The 18,153-nt window shown below is 31.8% G+C and overlaps 2 protein-coding genes across 8 annotated transcripts; both read right to left on the bottom strand.

Moving 5' to 3' along the window:
* Positions 1–871: 871 nt before the first annotated feature.
* Positions 872–6,560, bottom strand: LOC114190346 (F-box protein At3g58530). 7 transcript variants are annotated; one of them, XM_028079189.1, is made up of 13 exons: positions 6,285–6,560; positions 6,133–6,192; positions 5,523–5,606; positions 4,669–4,799; positions 4,487–4,562; positions 3,313–3,383; positions 3,042–3,128; positions 2,895–2,967; positions 2,742–2,809; positions 2,597–2,665; positions 2,147–2,194; positions 1,395–1,500; positions 872–1,146 (listed from the first exon to the last, which is right to left on the bottom strand). In XM_028079189.1, the coding sequence occupies exons 1-13, from the start codon at positions 6,465–6,467 to the stop codon at positions 1,081–1,083; spliced, it is 1,122 nt and encodes a 373-aa protein (XP_027934990.1). In that variant the 5' UTR covers positions 6,468–6,560; the 3' UTR covers positions 872–1,080. The 7 variants fall into 7 exon arrangements, 5 of the variants coding, with proteins under 5 accessions (XP_027934990.1, XP_027934991.1, XP_027934992.1 ...); XM_028079190.1 differs by lacking the exon at positions 2,147–2,194; XR_003605789.1 differs by lacking the exon at positions 872–1,146 and having other exon boundaries at positions 1,450–1,500; positions 2,147–2,265.
* A 1,841-nt stretch (positions 6,561–8,401) lies between these two features.
* Positions 8,402–14,268, bottom strand: LOC114191537 (DEAD-box ATP-dependent RNA helicase 37-like). The gene is made up of 7 exons (XM_028080760.1): positions 13,998–14,268; positions 12,791–13,665; positions 12,613–12,696; positions 11,991–12,233; positions 10,773–10,940; positions 10,458–10,571; positions 8,402–9,247 (listed from the first exon to the last, which is right to left on the bottom strand). Exons 2-7 carry the CDS (start codon positions 13,520–13,522, stop codon positions 8,753–8,755), a joined length of 1,836 nt encoding a protein of 611 aa, XP_027936561.1. The 5' UTR covers positions 13,523–13,665; positions 13,998–14,268; the 3' UTR covers positions 8,402–8,752.
* Positions 14,269–18,153: the final 3,885 nt, after the last annotated feature.

Genomic DNA, 18,153 nt, shown 5'->3' with positions numbered 1-18,153 from the left:
TGTATCCCCTCAATTTTCTTAAAGATGAGATTGATAGTTGTTCGACTCAATATTACTCTATCTTCAATATTTTTGAATCAAATTATGTTGCAAGTGATAAATAACACCCAACATTAATTTTTTAACACCGTCTGAACTTACAGTAACGTGACATAAACTGATGTCATTTTCTTTTTTAAATTCTAAACAAAATAAAACAAAAGTGAGAAAGTTCAATAGGCTACATAGTCTGAATCATGATTCTTGTTTGGTCAGAATTAATTAGAAAATTACGTTGACGCTTAATAACAAGTATTTCAAAGTGTTTTACATACATAATGGGATATATATCACCTATAATCAATTATGTGTACTTTTATTTTAATATAATAATTAATAAATAAAATTATTCTTAACAAAAGAAATTATATTAGTTTATATTTATTCCTACTATCTCATCCAATATAAATATACTTTGTCATGTTAATTTTGTTCCTTTCTTTTCCAAAAGTTTATCAATTTCCAATACAACATCAAACAAAAGATTTTCTCATATTCCATTACACCATCCAAAGAAAGGATAAGGAAGGAGTCAATCATTCCACTACATTTTCAAAAATTCAAAGATTTATCTTTGATTTCATTATAAATACTTATAAAATAAATAAATCAAACTTTCATAAATTAATCTCAACTTTCATTTTAGGAAAAGCTACATAAAACACTTTAAAAAAACGGTTAAAATTCATAGGTTAATTTACAAATAAAAACCCTTTTTCTTAACCTCGTCATTTTCTTAACTAGAAATTCATAGGTCAATACACAATTTTGTTTTTCGCTTACACTCGGGCTTCTTGTGTTACAATTGTAGCTGTAAAATAAGACACAATCATTCAAATCAACAAAAATTACTTGCACACGGTTTTCTAACGCCCAAAAATACATAATTTTACTACAATAAATTGGTAAACTAAAAAAGGCACCACATGAAGAAAGAAATAGGAAAAAATTTGTGATTAAATTTGCAAATTTCAAGGTTAATATGCCCTAATTGTTAAAGGACTGTTTTTATCACCAAATTTTCTTTTCTCAACCACCTCATTAGCTATGCACTTTAAAGCATTTCAAATAGGGAAACAATTGTAGCAAGTCTTCACGGCTTCGTTTCTGCAAGGGAATAAAGGAACTATTAGAAAAACCAGTCCAGCTAATAATTGGAATTTTTCACTAGAGGAATGCTACCAATACACTCTTTCGAACAAGCTATTTATTGGTTAGAATTTATTGAAAATCAACAACTTTTTATAAGTCTCTCTTAATTTCTTCAGTATATATATTAGAAATAGTGAGTTAAAGAGTGTGTTACTAGCATTCCTTTTATATAGAAATAGTGCTATGTTGAGGTAGGAATTTGCCTTGATGCCAATGCATCCATTCACGTCAAGGGTCGTAATTTTGTTGGAACAAGACTTTGAGAGTTCCTCCAGACTTTTGTCAGTCACACCAACTATTCCAAACAAGCTACACATGCCTTTCAATAAATCAGTAAGAGAAGTGATTTTTGGATAACACAAAGCATATTAGGTGACATCATATTATGAAAGGAGTAAATCTCCACTATATAACATATACAATAGTTAAGATTAATAAAAAAAATTGTTAAATATGTTTAGTCTCTAAACTTTGACGCAAAATTGGAATTCGTCCTGTTTGAAACTATATATTTTGATCGTCATATTTTAAGAATGAATAGGTATAGTTATTTTAATCCAACTACGTTAAATTTGTGTCAGATGCATTTCCCAATTGACATTGAAGTGAGAACATGTCAAATGGTGTAAACTACTCAAATGAAACATGTTTGACACGTCAAAAAAAATTAACATAATTGGATTAAAAAGACTATAGTTATTCATTTTTAAAGTTTAGAGACAAAAGTAAAGTTTCGGATAAGGACAAATTTCAATCTCACATCAAAATTTAGGGACTAAAATCATATTTAGCCCTAAAAAAATTCAAGATGATTGCATGACTGAAATGTACTCTTCTCTTAGCTCTTGCTCTTACTACACCTATGCATGATGACAATGCATTACTTCATATGCTATGATTTATAGACAACTTCAATAAGATAAAGCTAGTGACCCCAATCCCTAGTCTCAATTACCTTAAACAAGCTTGGCCACTCGAGAAATGTGGTATGCTGAACCAATGTCTTGCGCTCAAATGCGATGAAAGAAGTATACCATCATTGCATGCCACAGGATTTAAACGTAACTACTCAGGCTATTATACACAATATTTCATCATTACTTGAATGTCATGTACAAGTGTTGCAAGTGAATGTCATGCACAAGTGTTCCAAAAGTGAATGTCATGTACAAATGTTGCAAAAGTGAATGTCATGTACAAGTGTTGCAAAAGTGAATGTCATGTACAAATGAATGTCATGCTCCTCACTGAAACAAAAAAATGAACATTCAAACCCCTTATCCTACCATATATCATGAGAAGAATTTATGTTCATAGTACGACAAGCACAAAAAATTTCAGAAGTCAAGAGTGCACCACCCAGTACTGTATATTCAAGTGCTACAAACTTCTCAAATTAATATACCTTAGAAACTGAAGAGAGGTGCAACCCTTTGCAATGGATATGACCCCTTCATCAGTCACACGTACGCACCTATCGTGCAAAATAATGAATACGAGCGCTTTACTTTAATATGACAGATAGATGTTCAGATTGAAGATTCATTTACCATGTCAGATTGAGGGATTCAAGGTTCTTGCACTTAGAAATACAGGAGAGTCCTTCATCTGAAAGATTCTGCAAGACAAAATTGTATCCATTAGTAGTCTGCACTAGATGGGGTTGCCCAGAGATAGCTGCAGAAAAACCCAATACTTTTTACCTGGGCGCCACAGAGATCCAAAAACTTCAGACGTGATAGAAGACCTAAGTTCCTGTAAGCTTCATCTGTGAAACTGAATAATAGTCATGAATTAATGAAATTCCAGGGCAACACAACTTGAATTCAGCGTCAGGTTTCAGTGCCAACCTTGACAGTGCATAGAGATTCAAACTCTGAAGAAAAATACATTTTTGCAACAAACTCTTCAAACCTTCATCTGTTAATTTGACGCACCTAAACATCAAAATTATGAGACAAGCATCAGAAGATAGGTATAGTTGACCCCACTGTTCATTTGCATCATCCTAATCCTCCCACCCCAAACTATCACCTTACTGATCCATGATCTGGGAAATAGTATTTATAATCTCATAGCATGCAAGATGTTACAAAATCTGTTATAATTTACTGGCGATACCTTGTCAAATTTAGTGACTCTAGTTCTGGATAATTGTCAGCAACAAGTTGAACACCTTGGTCTGAAATATTCTGCAATTATCATAAAAAGTGCTTTGTTGAGACATCAGAAGATACAAGTGCCAACTCTCAATCGATAATTTTCAATTTATCATAGACTAAAAATATGAATTTGCATTAAGGCACTAAATACCATTTCTTTTCGAGATAAAACAAAGAGAACAAGGGTTTGTTCGGAAAAACCTTTTCATAAACACTTAGACAAGAAAAGTAAGAACAGTGAAATAATTTTCTTCAAAAGCTAAAATTAGTTTTTGCATAAGCTAATTTGTAGAAACTCTGATATTAACTTCTCTAAAATCTTATTTTTATCCCATGCATAAGATAATTTTATCTTTTTTAGAAAGAATATTTGATTTTTTTTTAATTTACTATTATATCTTTTGGAAAATTTTATCCAAACAGACACTTAAAGCATATTCAGTAATACTGTTAGAATATTGTAGACATTGATAGCTGTACTTTGCTCACAATAAGAATTAGCTACTAAGTTATAGCCTACAGGCACTTTGTTTGAGGCCTATAAGCAAGTTACATATAATCCATCTCTTTTTCCTTTCTACATTGAAATGCATACATGGAGAAAGCATATATACCAACTATGCAGAGTATGTAGAAAAATTGACGCAAAGTGCAAATTAGAACAGAGTAATGGACACGGCGCGTATTATGAGTGCAAATGACCATAAAAGGATAAGTTGGATAATAATTGCATAAAGGTTAACATCAAATCGAACACCCATCTTACCTCTTTGGATTACTATAATTTGCCTTTGTTTTTTCATACATTTTGTTATTGACTGCATTGCTAATTTTAAGTTTTATAATTAGTAATGACAACGGGACATGTGATTTCCTTAGTCCAAAGAAGCTTTGTTTTCACCCAATGTCTCTTGATTTCCTTTCTTTTTCACTCCCTAATCAAACAAAGGCTTAAATTTGATTTGATTGCAAAGCCCTAAATCAATCTTAACTTCCAAAGCTAGTCTTTCAGAACTTTATTACTTTTAAACCAACCCACAGACTTAAAATGAAGGAATGCGTCATGTAAATGTACATTCATGCAATACTAAATCAATAACACTGAATAAATTAATTACAAAACCAAGACATACCTTACATCCACTTATGTTCAAGTCAACTATATGTTTGCAGTTCTTCACTATATATTGTAGTCCTGTGTTAGATACCCTGCAATTCGTATTTCAGTACTAAGGATAAGGATTGACTTTTGAATGCAAATAAAGATTGCCAACTACAAACATAAACATCAAAAATTAAGAAAAGTTTAAAGCACCTGATATTCCAGTAGATCGAAAAGCTTTTGAGCTGGGGGCAACAACTGGTTATTGCTTCAATTCCTGTATCCGATATTTTTTGGCAGGCATTCAGATTTAAAGACTCCAAGCTTTGAAGAGAATTAAAACACTAGAAATGCTTCAAAATATTTGGTTAGAAACGCAGACGACATATATTCTATTACATAAAGTACTTGTGCAAAGATTATCAACTAATGTTGTTTTCTTTATCAATAAATATCTAATTAGCAAAGATATTATGTCCCAGCTTCTGCCAAAGTATAAATTATTATGAGAGGATAATCAGACAAGACTTCTTCAATCCATGATCTGCATTCCCATTACTAGAATTAGCTGTAAATTTATGCTATCGTCTTTCTATTTATTATCCAACAGATTCACAATGACACAAATTACATTTGGGACATGTGATATCTCAACATGATATAATAACCAAAATTTTAAAAGAGAAAGAAATACTAAAACTAGACTGTACCATATTAGTTTCATCCTTCATGCTCTTTAATTTTATCAAGCTTGGTGAGGTTAGAAAAAATTTCCATTTTCAAATATATTAGCAACTGTTTGAATCAAAATTCAGTAGTGAAGTTAGAAAATATAGAATACAGGATTTTGCAAATTGATTGGTGGACACTCCGCATGCAGACACTTTTTGTTTTCTCATATCAAATCACCAAACATTCCCATACTAATCAATCTTGCTGTACACAACAGAGTAACAAATTTATATGACGATATTTCGGTTAAACCAGCAGACTACTTCCATCCTTAACATTCAAAGGTAAAACTCATACAAAAAAGTATAAAATAGTAAAAAAAATGCATATGTTACCTTATCCTTAATAAGAATGAGATGCGTGTCTTCAACATCTCTCGCAAACTCAAGGTTAATCTGCTTCACATGGCGATATCTAGGCTACAAGAATGCATCAATTCCACCCAAATAACCACAAAATGTCAAACAAAGAGCCATAAAATAACAAATTTTAAAAAACAGTAAAACCTTCATTTTTAAAATTCATCACCTATAACATACGATTTTTTCATACATATGGATCAAGGAGCAGCAAGTTCAAAAGAAAATGTTTATTATTGACTCTCACAATGAAGACACACTATACCATAATGGTAATAAATAAAGCCTTTGTATTATTGATCTTGACACCTTAACAAATTCTTGCACTCACTTGACACTCATTTTTTCGGCCTTCCTCCTCTCTATTACTTTACAAATACAAAAGTTTAATTTTTTCAATAACCAGATTACCCTTAAAGCATGTTATCAAGTAGGTATTTCGGCGTCAAAAAAGATCATTTTTTTTTATTATTACATAGTTAACTTACTTCACCATTTAGGTAATTGAACAAAAGAACAATAAAAATTCTTCAACCCAAACCAAACACAAGTTAAATAAATCAAAAAGAAAAGAAAAAATACTAACCAAAGAAAGGGCAGCTATAAGGCGATTCCCCGCATTCTTTAACTCGCGCAAATTGAGAAACTAATTACAACCGAAAATCAAAAAAAGATTGATACAAAAGAAAATGAAAATATAATTTGATGAAAAAATGAGAAGTGCTTAGAAGTATATACCTCCCAAAGGGGTTGACAAGAGAGAAGGGTTCGGTGAAGTGAAGGCGATACAAGAAGGAGCGAAACGAGGTCTGTGTTAGAAAGAGGTAATGTGCAGCAGACAAGTTTGAAAACCTTTGGCACTGTTTCTCTGCACCAAATATTCTCCTTCGATTCTGTCTCTGCTGCGTTATATTCCTCCATTCGCGAAAATTCAAGTTCCTGTTTCTGGTTTTTCAAATCGAAACGTTTCGTTCCTAATACACAAGTAAAGGATGTTTTTCTTATAAATGCAGAAACGGTCCTAAAGCTTTTACTTTAATCTTTTGCAGCTACATACATCGACCAATAAAATTCTAAATTTAACTTTTATAATTTTACACCTTACTCATATTACTCATAAATTCGAATCATGTCTTTAATTTTATAGGATTAAATTTTGAACCATGTCCTAAATTTTATAGGATTAAATTTGTATGATTAAATTAAGTTAAAATTTAATTTTTTTAATCATTTATATTATTGCAAATGAAAGAATATTTTATTTGAGAAGGTAAAACTCAAATTTAATAAATGGGTTAATTTTGATAGGCACTTAACGAATTTATATTTTTTTGTTGTGTACTTTTTCTTTTGCTATTTTTTTATTGTATTTTCATAATATACTGACCATTATTAATTTTTATATTTTAAAATATATTAAAAAATATTTAAAATATTAAAACCCTATATTTTTAATGCTCAAAAAAAAAAGATAAACAATCTGGACTCGCATTTAACCATAAACTTTTATTACAAAACATCCCACCACATCAATGTTTGAGTTTGCATGTCTTAATCTTACAAGAGGAATTTCTATTCACTTTACTTATGCTTTAATTTAATCTGCCATTCAATAAGATAAAATTCATCCCAACTTTGAATTAAAAATCTTTATTCAATTCTTCTATCTTAAACCTTGAATATATATATATTTAACATCTTTATCGATTAATTCTCATTATGTAATTTTTCACATAATTATCATTATCACTGTATAATCTTTGTCACTTATGTCACAATAGTCAGTTTCAATACTACATTTTTTATTATTCAGTTCAACACTAATAAATACCATACTCTCCACCTGTTTTTCTTCTACTTTATCATGGTTAATATTGTCTTTCACCATAAACACCTTCACTTCGTAATATGATTTTTAGCGATATTAGTTCATCACTACATTCCTCATCTACTATTAACTCATCTCTCACAAAATTTAAATTTACTAGTAGAAAAATAATTTGTACATAATTTATTCACACAAAATTACTTAGCTCAGAGGTATAAAACTATAATAAATTGAAAAGTATAAATTTATTTAGTACTCAATAAAATGCAAAAATTATTAAAAACTTAATTGAAAATTTTCACATTTAAGAAAATAGTAAGAAAAAATTCAATGACATATTAAATGTTAGTGTACCTTAAATTTCTTGAGGGAATTCATATGGCATGTTCTAAATAAGTAATTTAAGTAATTATATTATAAAGTAGTATAAATGTTTTTACACATATTTTATATTATTGAGATTTACATAAAAAAGGATTATTGAGATTAGATAATAATCACAATACAGTTATTTAATTATTTTAAAGGATTAATGAGATTAAAAAAATGATCTCATTACGGTTCAATTAAGTAAATATTGGACGACTCCTCAAAAACTAAAAACACAGGAATTTATCTCGACTACTTAGTAATCTAAAATCGACTGCTACCTGAAGTATATAAGGTTATGACACATACAATAAATAAAAAGGAGAGTAACAAGAAAATACCGTCTTCTATTTTTGATTGATGTATACAAATGGGTGAATAGATGAGAAAGAAGATATAAAAGGCGATATAAAGCATGATAACGATTTGCTTTCTGACCACTAAAAAGTTGGGTTAGTTATTTCATATTAAGGAAAAATATATAATTTTAACGAGCTGACAAAATCAGCATATACTAATATCATAAGATGTAGTATACAACCATTAAACTAAACACAACTTAAGGGTAACTTGGTTTCCAGGAAGAATTGTTAGTTAGTGTGTACTACTTGGTGATAGGAGGGTAGAAGGGTACAGTGAGTAGCAGAGAAAAAAAAAATTGAAAAAATTAGGTAATTAAAGGCATAGAATAACGAAATCAAGAATATGTGCATGCTAATTAGGGATAAATCCTGACTTAAGGACCTAACAAAAAAATACATAACACATCCAATCTGTCCTTTCGTCCCCATCCAATCTGTTTACACCCTCTCTCCCTCTTCTTCTTCTTCTACAATACAGACTCAAACAAGTCAGAAATTTTTGGGTTGCTTACAGATTTTGTGTTCTCCATATGCATTTCCCCCACCTCATTTGCCTAACCATGGTTGAGAAGATACAGCTTTTCACCATTAAAGTCTGAAATTTATATACAATCAAAGTGAGAATGAATTAGTGTTGTGACACTAATCTAATCCCAAGCACTTGTCACACCTTGACCATACCCTCCTCCTCCACCGTAATTGCCATATCCCCCAGCTGCTCCGCCACCATTTCCACCACTATAGTAATCTGTTGATTTATTAAATGAGCCCTCCCTCCTAAAATCACGACCACCAAAACGGGATCCCCCTGACCTCCTGTTTCTGTTGCCACCACTGTAAGCAGCCCTTGCCGCATAACGGGTGAGCCAGGCAGGAACTTCTTGATTAGCCTCTTGCATCAGATCAGCCAATGGTTTGGCCAAGGATAAATTACTTTCATTGAAAAAGGCCGTTGCTAATCCCATTTTACCAGCTCGTCCCGTTCTTCCTATTCGGTGCACGTAATCATCAATGTCATTGGGAAGATCAAAATTTACCACATGTGCTACCCGAGGGATGTCCAGACCACGTGCTGCAACATCAGTTGCCACTAGAATTGGTGTGTTTCCAGTCTTGAACGACCTCAATGCTAGTTCTCTCTCCTGCATACACAACCATTAGTACACATTTATTTTCAGGAGTACCAAAAACGTTTCAGACCAACGGATAAGGGATCTTTATGGTGGAATCAAAGTGTCCAACAAAAGAGGGTACATTAAATCAATATGAGTACAATAATGCCAAGAATTGGGTAAAGCATCATAATGTCAGAAATGGGATAAAAAATTGAGAATGTATATGTAAAAAGCCATTTCTTTTTTACAGGGATTGGTAGGAAGATACTGCAGCAAAGCAGGGTTGCATACGTTTTTCATTTATTGACCTGGAAAATTAAGTATGATTGAGTGCCACGAGAAGTATTGTGGAAGACTTTGAAAAACAAAGGTGTTTGCATGGCTTACATGCGTCCAATACAAGACATGTACAAGGGGGTAACTGCTAGTGTGAGAACTCCAATGGGCAAAAATAAGGACTTTCTATGAAGATTAGATTACATCAAGGCTTAGCATTAGTCCTTAATTGTTTAATCTACTCTTAGATGTACTTACTAGGGAGGGATAACCAAAAGATTGTCCCTAATTTTACGTTTTTTGCAAATGATATATCTGTGATTGAAGAATCAAGTGAAACAATAAACTTCAAACATGAGCTTTGGAGGGAGAGAAAAAGGGTTTTCACTTCAGTACAAGTACCACTATATGCATTGCAATTTTAGTAAGTGGAAAGAGAGATTTGACTTGGAAGTAAATATGAAAGAAAATTTTGGAGTAAATATGAAAGAAAATTTTATACCAAAATTTTTATGCTTAAATAAATATATTGGACCAATAACACAAAATGATGAGAAAATTAATGAGAATATCACCACATCAATACAAGGATGGTTAAAATGGATTTTGTTGTTGTGTTTGTAGAAAAATTAGATACATGATGTCAATCCTCTTTCTATGGTAATAGGGATTAAATTGGAGTCTTGGACAGGAAGTCTTAAATTTGATCCTTTATTTTTCTTTTTCATAAAAATTGAGCTGCTCATATTTGTTAGCACCCTTAGTCACATCAGGAAATGTAGAAATTCATAACACAAGTGAAACTCTCGTTACTACATCTATTTAAACTAAACCAATTCAATCCCCTGGTTACCACTAAAGAAAAAGTGTAACATAAAATAAACAGAAAAAAAAAAACGTAATAAAAATGTTGGCATGCTTTAAACTTTATACATAAACTGGATTAGGAAAACAGACTCACTTGTTGTGTTCTGTCACCATGAATGCTGGCTGCAGGAAATCCATTAACACACAAGCAGTGTTCCAATGCATCAGCTCCTTTCTTCGTTTCCACAAAAACTAATGTCAGACCTTGCTGCAAAAAACAACCCAAAAATCCTTTATGAATATGATAAATTAGCAACTCAGATTCACATACTCTTATGGAAACAGTTGTTTCAGTGCAGCACAAATGTATAAAAATAGTGAATTTCACCAACAAAAAAATAACTAATCATGTCATACTCGAATACAAGGCTAAAAGAGCAGCAATATGTACTGGTGACAACAAATTTACCTTGCCGCAAATTCCATTTTCCCTCTGAGCGTGAAGAAGATCCATGAGATGGCTCCTCTTGTCTGACTCAAGCACATATTCTACTCTTTGAGCAATTAGATCAGTACTTGAACCGACTCTTCCAACAGCCAGAAACACATAATTTGAAAGAAAATCTGATGCAAGTCTCTGCATTCAAATGAAAATTGCAAAATTTGTTATCTCAAACCCCAATTTTCAAAAGTCTTACATTGTTCTATCATGTAGCTAAGAGAAAATTACACCTAGCTGATTGCTACATGGTTGTCAACAACTCAAGCTTTATAGATTTTTTTATCACATATACAAGACATTAGCCTCATCACAAATTATTAGTAAGCAAAACTTAAGTATCTCAGTGACAATTGACAACAAGAAAACATCACCCTCAACAATTCCCAAAAACTAATACCACCATCAATTGTTCAAGTAAACTACTGATGCAACCACCATACTGCCTCTACAAATATTATTTTATTGCCGCCCAGTGACAAACCAGTTTCACTGTCTGGTTCTGCCAAACAAATGCACTTTGGTTATAGGCATCAACACTTCCACCTTACCAAATCTAGTTCCACTTACAATGATATAAATTTTAAAACTGAATGGTTATAGAAACATAAGGGTCTACATAACAGACAGTTGCTCAAACACTTACTTTTCTCATTTAAAATTATATATATCCCAACAGTAAAAAACGAAAAGAAATACTAGAAAAATGTACATATACAGTAAATGGTTTTGTTATCTTTATTAAACCTTCGTAGAGGGGAAAGAAATAGTGAGTGGAAGAGAAAAGAAAAGAGAAATAAGTGAGAAATGAGTGAAAAGGTATGTTGTTTGGATGGAAAGAAATAGATGAGAACCTTTATTTTTAGCTCACTTCATAATCAATTATGTTACGTGCCAATAACGTGGGACCCACCATTATTCACACTTTCCCCTCCTTTCCTTTGTTCTAAACCAGCCCCTCTCCCTCCCTTCCCCTCCTTTCCTTCCTCCCCCGCCCACTTTAAGAAGTAGCAAACAAAATAAAAGGTGTTTCCAGCTTTAAGAAAAATATGAAAAATTCATCTTCCCCAAATTATTTTCATTTCACAAAGGCACAGCAGTAGAGAAATTTTTTTGAGGGAAGGAGGGTGGAGTTCCCAATGCAAAAACATAATTAAGTTATAAATATGAATCCGAGTCACAAGATACCTGTATCTCTTTGGGAAATGTGGCACTAAACAACAGTGTCTGTCTCATGCCCGGAGGAGGCATGTCCATTTGTTCAACTATCTTTCTTATTTGAGGCTCAAAACCCATGTCCAGCATCCGATCTGCCTCATCAAGCGCCAAATACCTTATCATCTGCAGTGACACCCGAGCCCTCTCAAGCAAATCCACCAATCTTCCTGGAGTAGCCACCAGAATATCAACTCCTCTCTCAAGCTCCCGTAACTGAACCATACAACACAATATTAATGGTGGATTTTTCTTGTCAAAGGCTGGTAATACTTATATTACAGGAACCAAGCCCAATTATTTAAACACATCTTTGTCCTTGCTAGAAACAAAAAAAGAAAAAGGCATGTTTTTTGTTTAATAAGTTATGTTCCTCATTGAAAAAGAAAAAAGCAATGTTGTTTTTTTCCTTAACAAGTTATATTCTTCATTAAAAAGAAAAATCAACACATAATTATCGAATGCATCAGCCTAAACCCCAATGTTAAGAAAGTGATGATAAATAAAACAATCAAAACAAAGATATATAGAAGCAGAGCATCATAAGACTAAAATACGTTAGAGTGATTTGAAGACATCAAAGGATGAAAATAACCTGTTGGGTGATTGGAGCTCCTCCATAAGCAACCACCACTTTCACACCTGTTTGGTACGAAAACTTTTTGGCCTCATCGTGTATCTGCAAGATAAGGACATTTTCGATTTTGAGGATATAGATATACCGGTATGCATAATAAAGCGGTGTAAACCAGAATCTAAAATCAGAATAGCACCTGACATGAAAGTTCCCGTGTGGGGGAGAGGATAAGTGCCAGCGGAAAAGCAGTTCTAGCCACACGTGGCCTTTGAACATATTGCTCCCTCATGATTCCACTAATAACAGGGAAGCAAAAGGCAGCTGTCTTTCCTGACCCGGTCTGAGCACAGGCCATCAAGTCTCGCCCCGAAAGGGAAATTGGAATGGCATACCTCTGAACCGGGGTTGGTTTCACATACTTGCATCTCTGTATATTATGATTCAATGCCTCGCCCAAATCTATTTCGGCAAATGTATTCACAGGCGGGGGCACATTGTCCCCACTAGTCTCCACAGGGATATCATCATAAGCCTCAAAGTTAATCCCAGTGCCCTCTTGCTCCACAGATTTATCATCAGCTTCATCATTCTCAAAAGGGTTCACCTCACGCCTCCCACGGTCCCTCCCCGCCCCTCTACCATTCCAGCCACCACCAGTCTGATAACCAGAACCATATCCTTGTTGCCGCCCTTGATCAGCTTTAAAGTAACCACCACCACCCTGATGAGGAGCTGCACCACCAGGATTCCCCCGGTCATTCACCGGCAAAGGAGCCGGCGAGTGTGACACTGCAGGAGCCTCTGACGACATTGACCTGTTGCGAAGATGCGGAGGCACGTATGCACCTCGGGGAGGATGAGCCGAGAAATTGCCATTGCCAGAACCAATGGCTGAGTTGTCAGCAGAATCTGCCCACGAAGTTCTCATAGTTGCAGAAATCGCGACTTTGCTCTTGCAACAAGTAAATGCTGAACAGAACAAAACCAAAAAAAAAAAAACAACAAAACACAAAACTACGCTTCCCAATCCACGATCCTCTTATGCACGCTCCGTCACACAACCACGATCAACTACACAGCAAACGAAAAAAAAAATTATCAAATCACACAATCAACAAGAAAAAAACGAGATCGCAGTAAGAAAACTCAAACTGAAAACTCAATATCAACAAAATAAAAAAACCTCAAATCACGAAGACGAAATCCAGCAAAGCAAACCAACAAATCCTCAAATAATTATCCAAAAACCGAACAGTTTCAAATCGATAAACGCTCCTAAAATTTAAAAAAAAAATACTAATCCGCGAGCAAACAGATCGAGAAGAAAAACGAGAGTACACGATTTCTGAAAACAATGAGCAAATCGATATCGAATGAGAGAAGAAGAAGGAGAAGGAGCGAACCTGAACGAATGAGGTAAGAAAAAAAGTTGGATTGAGATTTTGTGTTTCGAATAGCACCTTGGCGAGGATATCGGTGAAAGAAAAGGAGATTTTTCTCGGTGTTTTCCGAGTTGAATCAAAAAAATTTCCTAATTTCTCTTCACGTTTTCTACGCTGCCTGCCAAACACAAAAGTTTTGTGCGCTGAAAATGAGACGAAGGTAAAAATATCTAAGTGAAAGAAAGAAAGAAATAAATCCACCGGCGGAAATAAGCGTTTGCGTGTGAATATTCTATTCTGCTTTTTTTTTTCTTATCTGCGTTTACCTCTCTAACCAAAATAGCATTTTCTTTTCTTTCTTTTTTTCTCTCACTTTCATATCCGTTGATATCTTCATGACTTATTTTTACTTCTTTTCTTTTTAGAATATCACTGAACCTATAATAATAGATATTTTTTCTTATAAAGAATATAACCATAATTAGTTCTTTTAAATATAAATGTTATTAAATTTTATTATACATTTTAAGTTTCTATTTTTAAAAATATTTAAAGTAAGAAATAGATGTATTTATTAGAAAATTATAAAATTTTACGAACATGTCTAAAAGATAAAATAGAATTACAATAACTCCGTCCAATTAAAATCTTATATGTATGTAGTCAATAAATCTTGACATATTTTCGGATAGATTGAATTGAGATTTTTAAGAAATAATAATGAGACTTTTAAATATATTTATGATATTCAATCAATGGTATAAAAACTGTTTTTAAAGGATAATAATGTAATTTTGTTATATTCAATTAAAAGTTATATCTTTTGTGATTTATGAAAAAGGTTATACCTGTTTAGAAATGTACAAGTTTTAATAAATTAATGATTTTATGGACTTTGGGTATAAATATCAATTTATTAATATTTCCATAAATATTAATTTTGTATTAATATTTTCATAAACATGTGAACGGTTGAAGTAGTACTTTTGTATTAGTAGTAATTAAAATGTTTTTGTGTAAATAAAAAGAAAATAACAAATCCAAATACATATTTAAAACTAAATAATTTAAAATATAAAAAAAATCAAATTTAGTATATTTAAGTTGTTAAAAATGATAAAATTATTTGTCTAAACATGTTAATTAGTTATCTCCTTCTTCCTCTACTGCATATTGTCCCCTCAAATCATAAATATTCATCTATCTTTAATATGATCATCTAACGGTTAGGATTTATAGTTATCTAATTAGAAACATAAATTTGAATATATTGTTCAGATCTATAAAAAAAAAAAAAAAAAACTGAAAAAAACCAATATTATAGTAGGGAAGACTTGCATTAACTTTAGATATGTTACTTATAACGTTAAGCTAAAATTGTATTTTATTTTTTTCAAATCTTCATATATCTTTACCTTTAACGACTATAATTTTGAATAACTTAAAAAATCATAAAGTCAGTTCAAATAATTAAATTTTTCCTTAATTAAACTCATTATAGACTATAGAACTTTAGCTTAAAAAAAATGACAAAATATATTATTTTATTTCCCAACTCTAAATATATTTATTGTCATCGTAACTTAAAAGTTATCTTTTGTTTTGAAGTATGTTTTCACAAAATTTGTTTTGAGTTTATGAATAAAAGAAAGCAATAATTAAAGTTGTTTGTTTTCTTGTTGTTTTGCATCGTGAAAAAGAAAAGAAAAAAAAATGAGACAAAATGGAATTCTCGCCCTTTATTCATGAGTAAAAAAGATGAGTAAATTATTTCTATAAATTGATAATATTCAAAACATATTTTATTCGCATCACATATATCCAAATTATATTTACTTAATATTGATTAAAATTCTCCTCGAAAATTATTCAGTATAAGCTGGAGTAGAGACTCATATAGGAAGTATTTATTTTTAATTAAATTTTCTTCTCTCTCTAATGTTTATATTCTCTGTATTTTGTCACACATTCTTCTCGAGAGAGTCTCTCTCTTGTATAGAAGAAACTTTCCTCATATCTCATGGCAGATAGAGCGATACTTAGTCCATGATTGAGCCATTATGCAACTGTTCTCGTGTCTTGTGGTGTCAATATAGGGAATGGTATTGGTGGATAAGTCAGTTACACGATGTCGCTCCTTATTCGGCTTACGGGCAATGGATCAAGTTGAGCATATTGATTTGATGTACCTACATGCTACATCTCCCTCTAACGAGTGGTCTCATTGTGCATGCTCATTATTAATGTATGTCACGATAGTTATTTTACTATTGTCTTCAGAACTAGGTACAGACCACTAACCCTTTAGGCTTGAACTTGCCTCAACGATGGAAGTGCAGAGCCTAAGAATGAGATGTTTCACATCGCCTACAGGACGAGACGAGGTATGTAACACTGACCCCTTAGACTTGAACTTACATCAGCGATGAAAGTGCATAGCCTAACAGTGAGATGTTCCATGTCGTCTACAAGACAAGGTACAGACCACTAGTCCCCTATGGCAACGTGTTGGAAATCCAAGTGTGAGTTTAAATTTCACATTGAGAAAACATGAGAGAGTTGAGGACCATATAAGGATGAAGACCCATTAACTCATCGCCTTAAGATTTTGGGTTAGGAGTGAGTGGTGTAAATCCCCTATGCGTAGGTTGGACTTATGTCTCATTGGTGTTGTATCTCTCCGGTGATCCTCTCTTGAAAGACCCAACAGTATCAGAGCCAAAGGTTTGTTTGATGATCGGCTTAGACGAGACCCTGTATCGAAAGTCTTCTTGATAGTGAGTCACACAAGTAAGGAATACTCGTAACTTAAAATGCTTTCGCTTGAAGGGGTGTTAAATCTCTATGGTGGTCATTCTCTCGAATGACTCAACACAATGTGTTACAACTTCTAACAAATTACTTTATGTGAAAATACATAATTCACAATGGTTTAAAATAATCCTATAATTTTTGGGCATTTTTTTGGGTATGAGAACATATGGTAAAGCCTTGTTTTGATAACTTAGATGTTTATAAACTAGAGTACATCGGTATGTGACAATCATCCTATACCAAAGTGGAACTAATTTTATGGACTATCAAATCCTTTATCTTTGAACTAAGTTTGAAATTATAGTTAAGATTATCAACTACTTTTTTTACTAAATAACTTCTTCACAATTAAAACCATTAATTCCTTTTCATGGATTATGTTATAGAAATCTCACGTTAAAAAAAATAAAATAAAATAGTATTATAATGCCAAAAATATTTTAAACTAACAACGTTTATTGGTCATCAAACTAAGCTAATCAAAAGTGACACCTCATAGGTAACACTTTACAAGTGAGACTAAAACTACGATGTTTCATTGAGTAAAATTAATCAAAAACAATTATTAAGGGAATAAGTGAATTTCATGAAAACCTATATTATTAAAATTTTAACGTATCCTAAATTTTACATGTTTCAATCAGTCCAATTGATAATTTATACAACAAGGCATAAAGAGTTTTAAAAAGTAGTTGGTAAAAAAATTGTTTAGGAACACAAACTAAAATTTTAAATATTAATAAATAAAAAACTTGTTTTACTAAAAAAACATTTAAATTTGAAAAAATGATATAACTATAATATTTTAAGAACAATAAGATTTGCCAGAGTATAAAGAATAGTTCTTATTTGGATTTTGAAGATAATATTATCCTCGTAATAATAATTAATATAAACTAATTTTTTAATACAATAAATTCTCATAATTTAAATAAAATAGTTTTTAATTTAAATCTAATAATAAGAAAAATAATTTAAAATATGTTAAATTTAATAATTTGGATTATATTTTCTTAAGTAGTTAATAAAATATATGTAAAAAATAAGAGATAGAGTATTAAAAATCAGTAAATGGAGAGATTGAATTTTATTTTGGAGAATCAATATGCTTTATACCACGATAATTTGAATTTTGTGGATCTAACTTAGTTGCAATATTGAGCTTTGTAAAATGTTTTGTTTGATAATATTTAATGTTTTCAAAATTTTTGATATGATAGTATATACTATGATGAATCTTAAAATATGTAGTTGATAGTGCTTTTATGTATAATATTACATTATTATTTTCATCGAACAAAATCTATATAATTTAAATGTAAGGAAAAATAGTTTGATTTTTTTACGAAAAAGAAATTAATTA

Source organism: Vigna unguiculata, chromosome 7 (assembly GCF_004118075.2).
Source record: "Vigna unguiculata cultivar IT97K-499-35 chromosome 7, ASM411807v1, whole genome shotgun sequence".
Lineage (NCBI taxonomy): Eukaryota > Viridiplantae > Streptophyta > Magnoliopsida > Fabales > Fabaceae > Vigna > Vigna unguiculata.
This window is presented reverse-complemented; position numbering and strand designations above follow the sequence as displayed.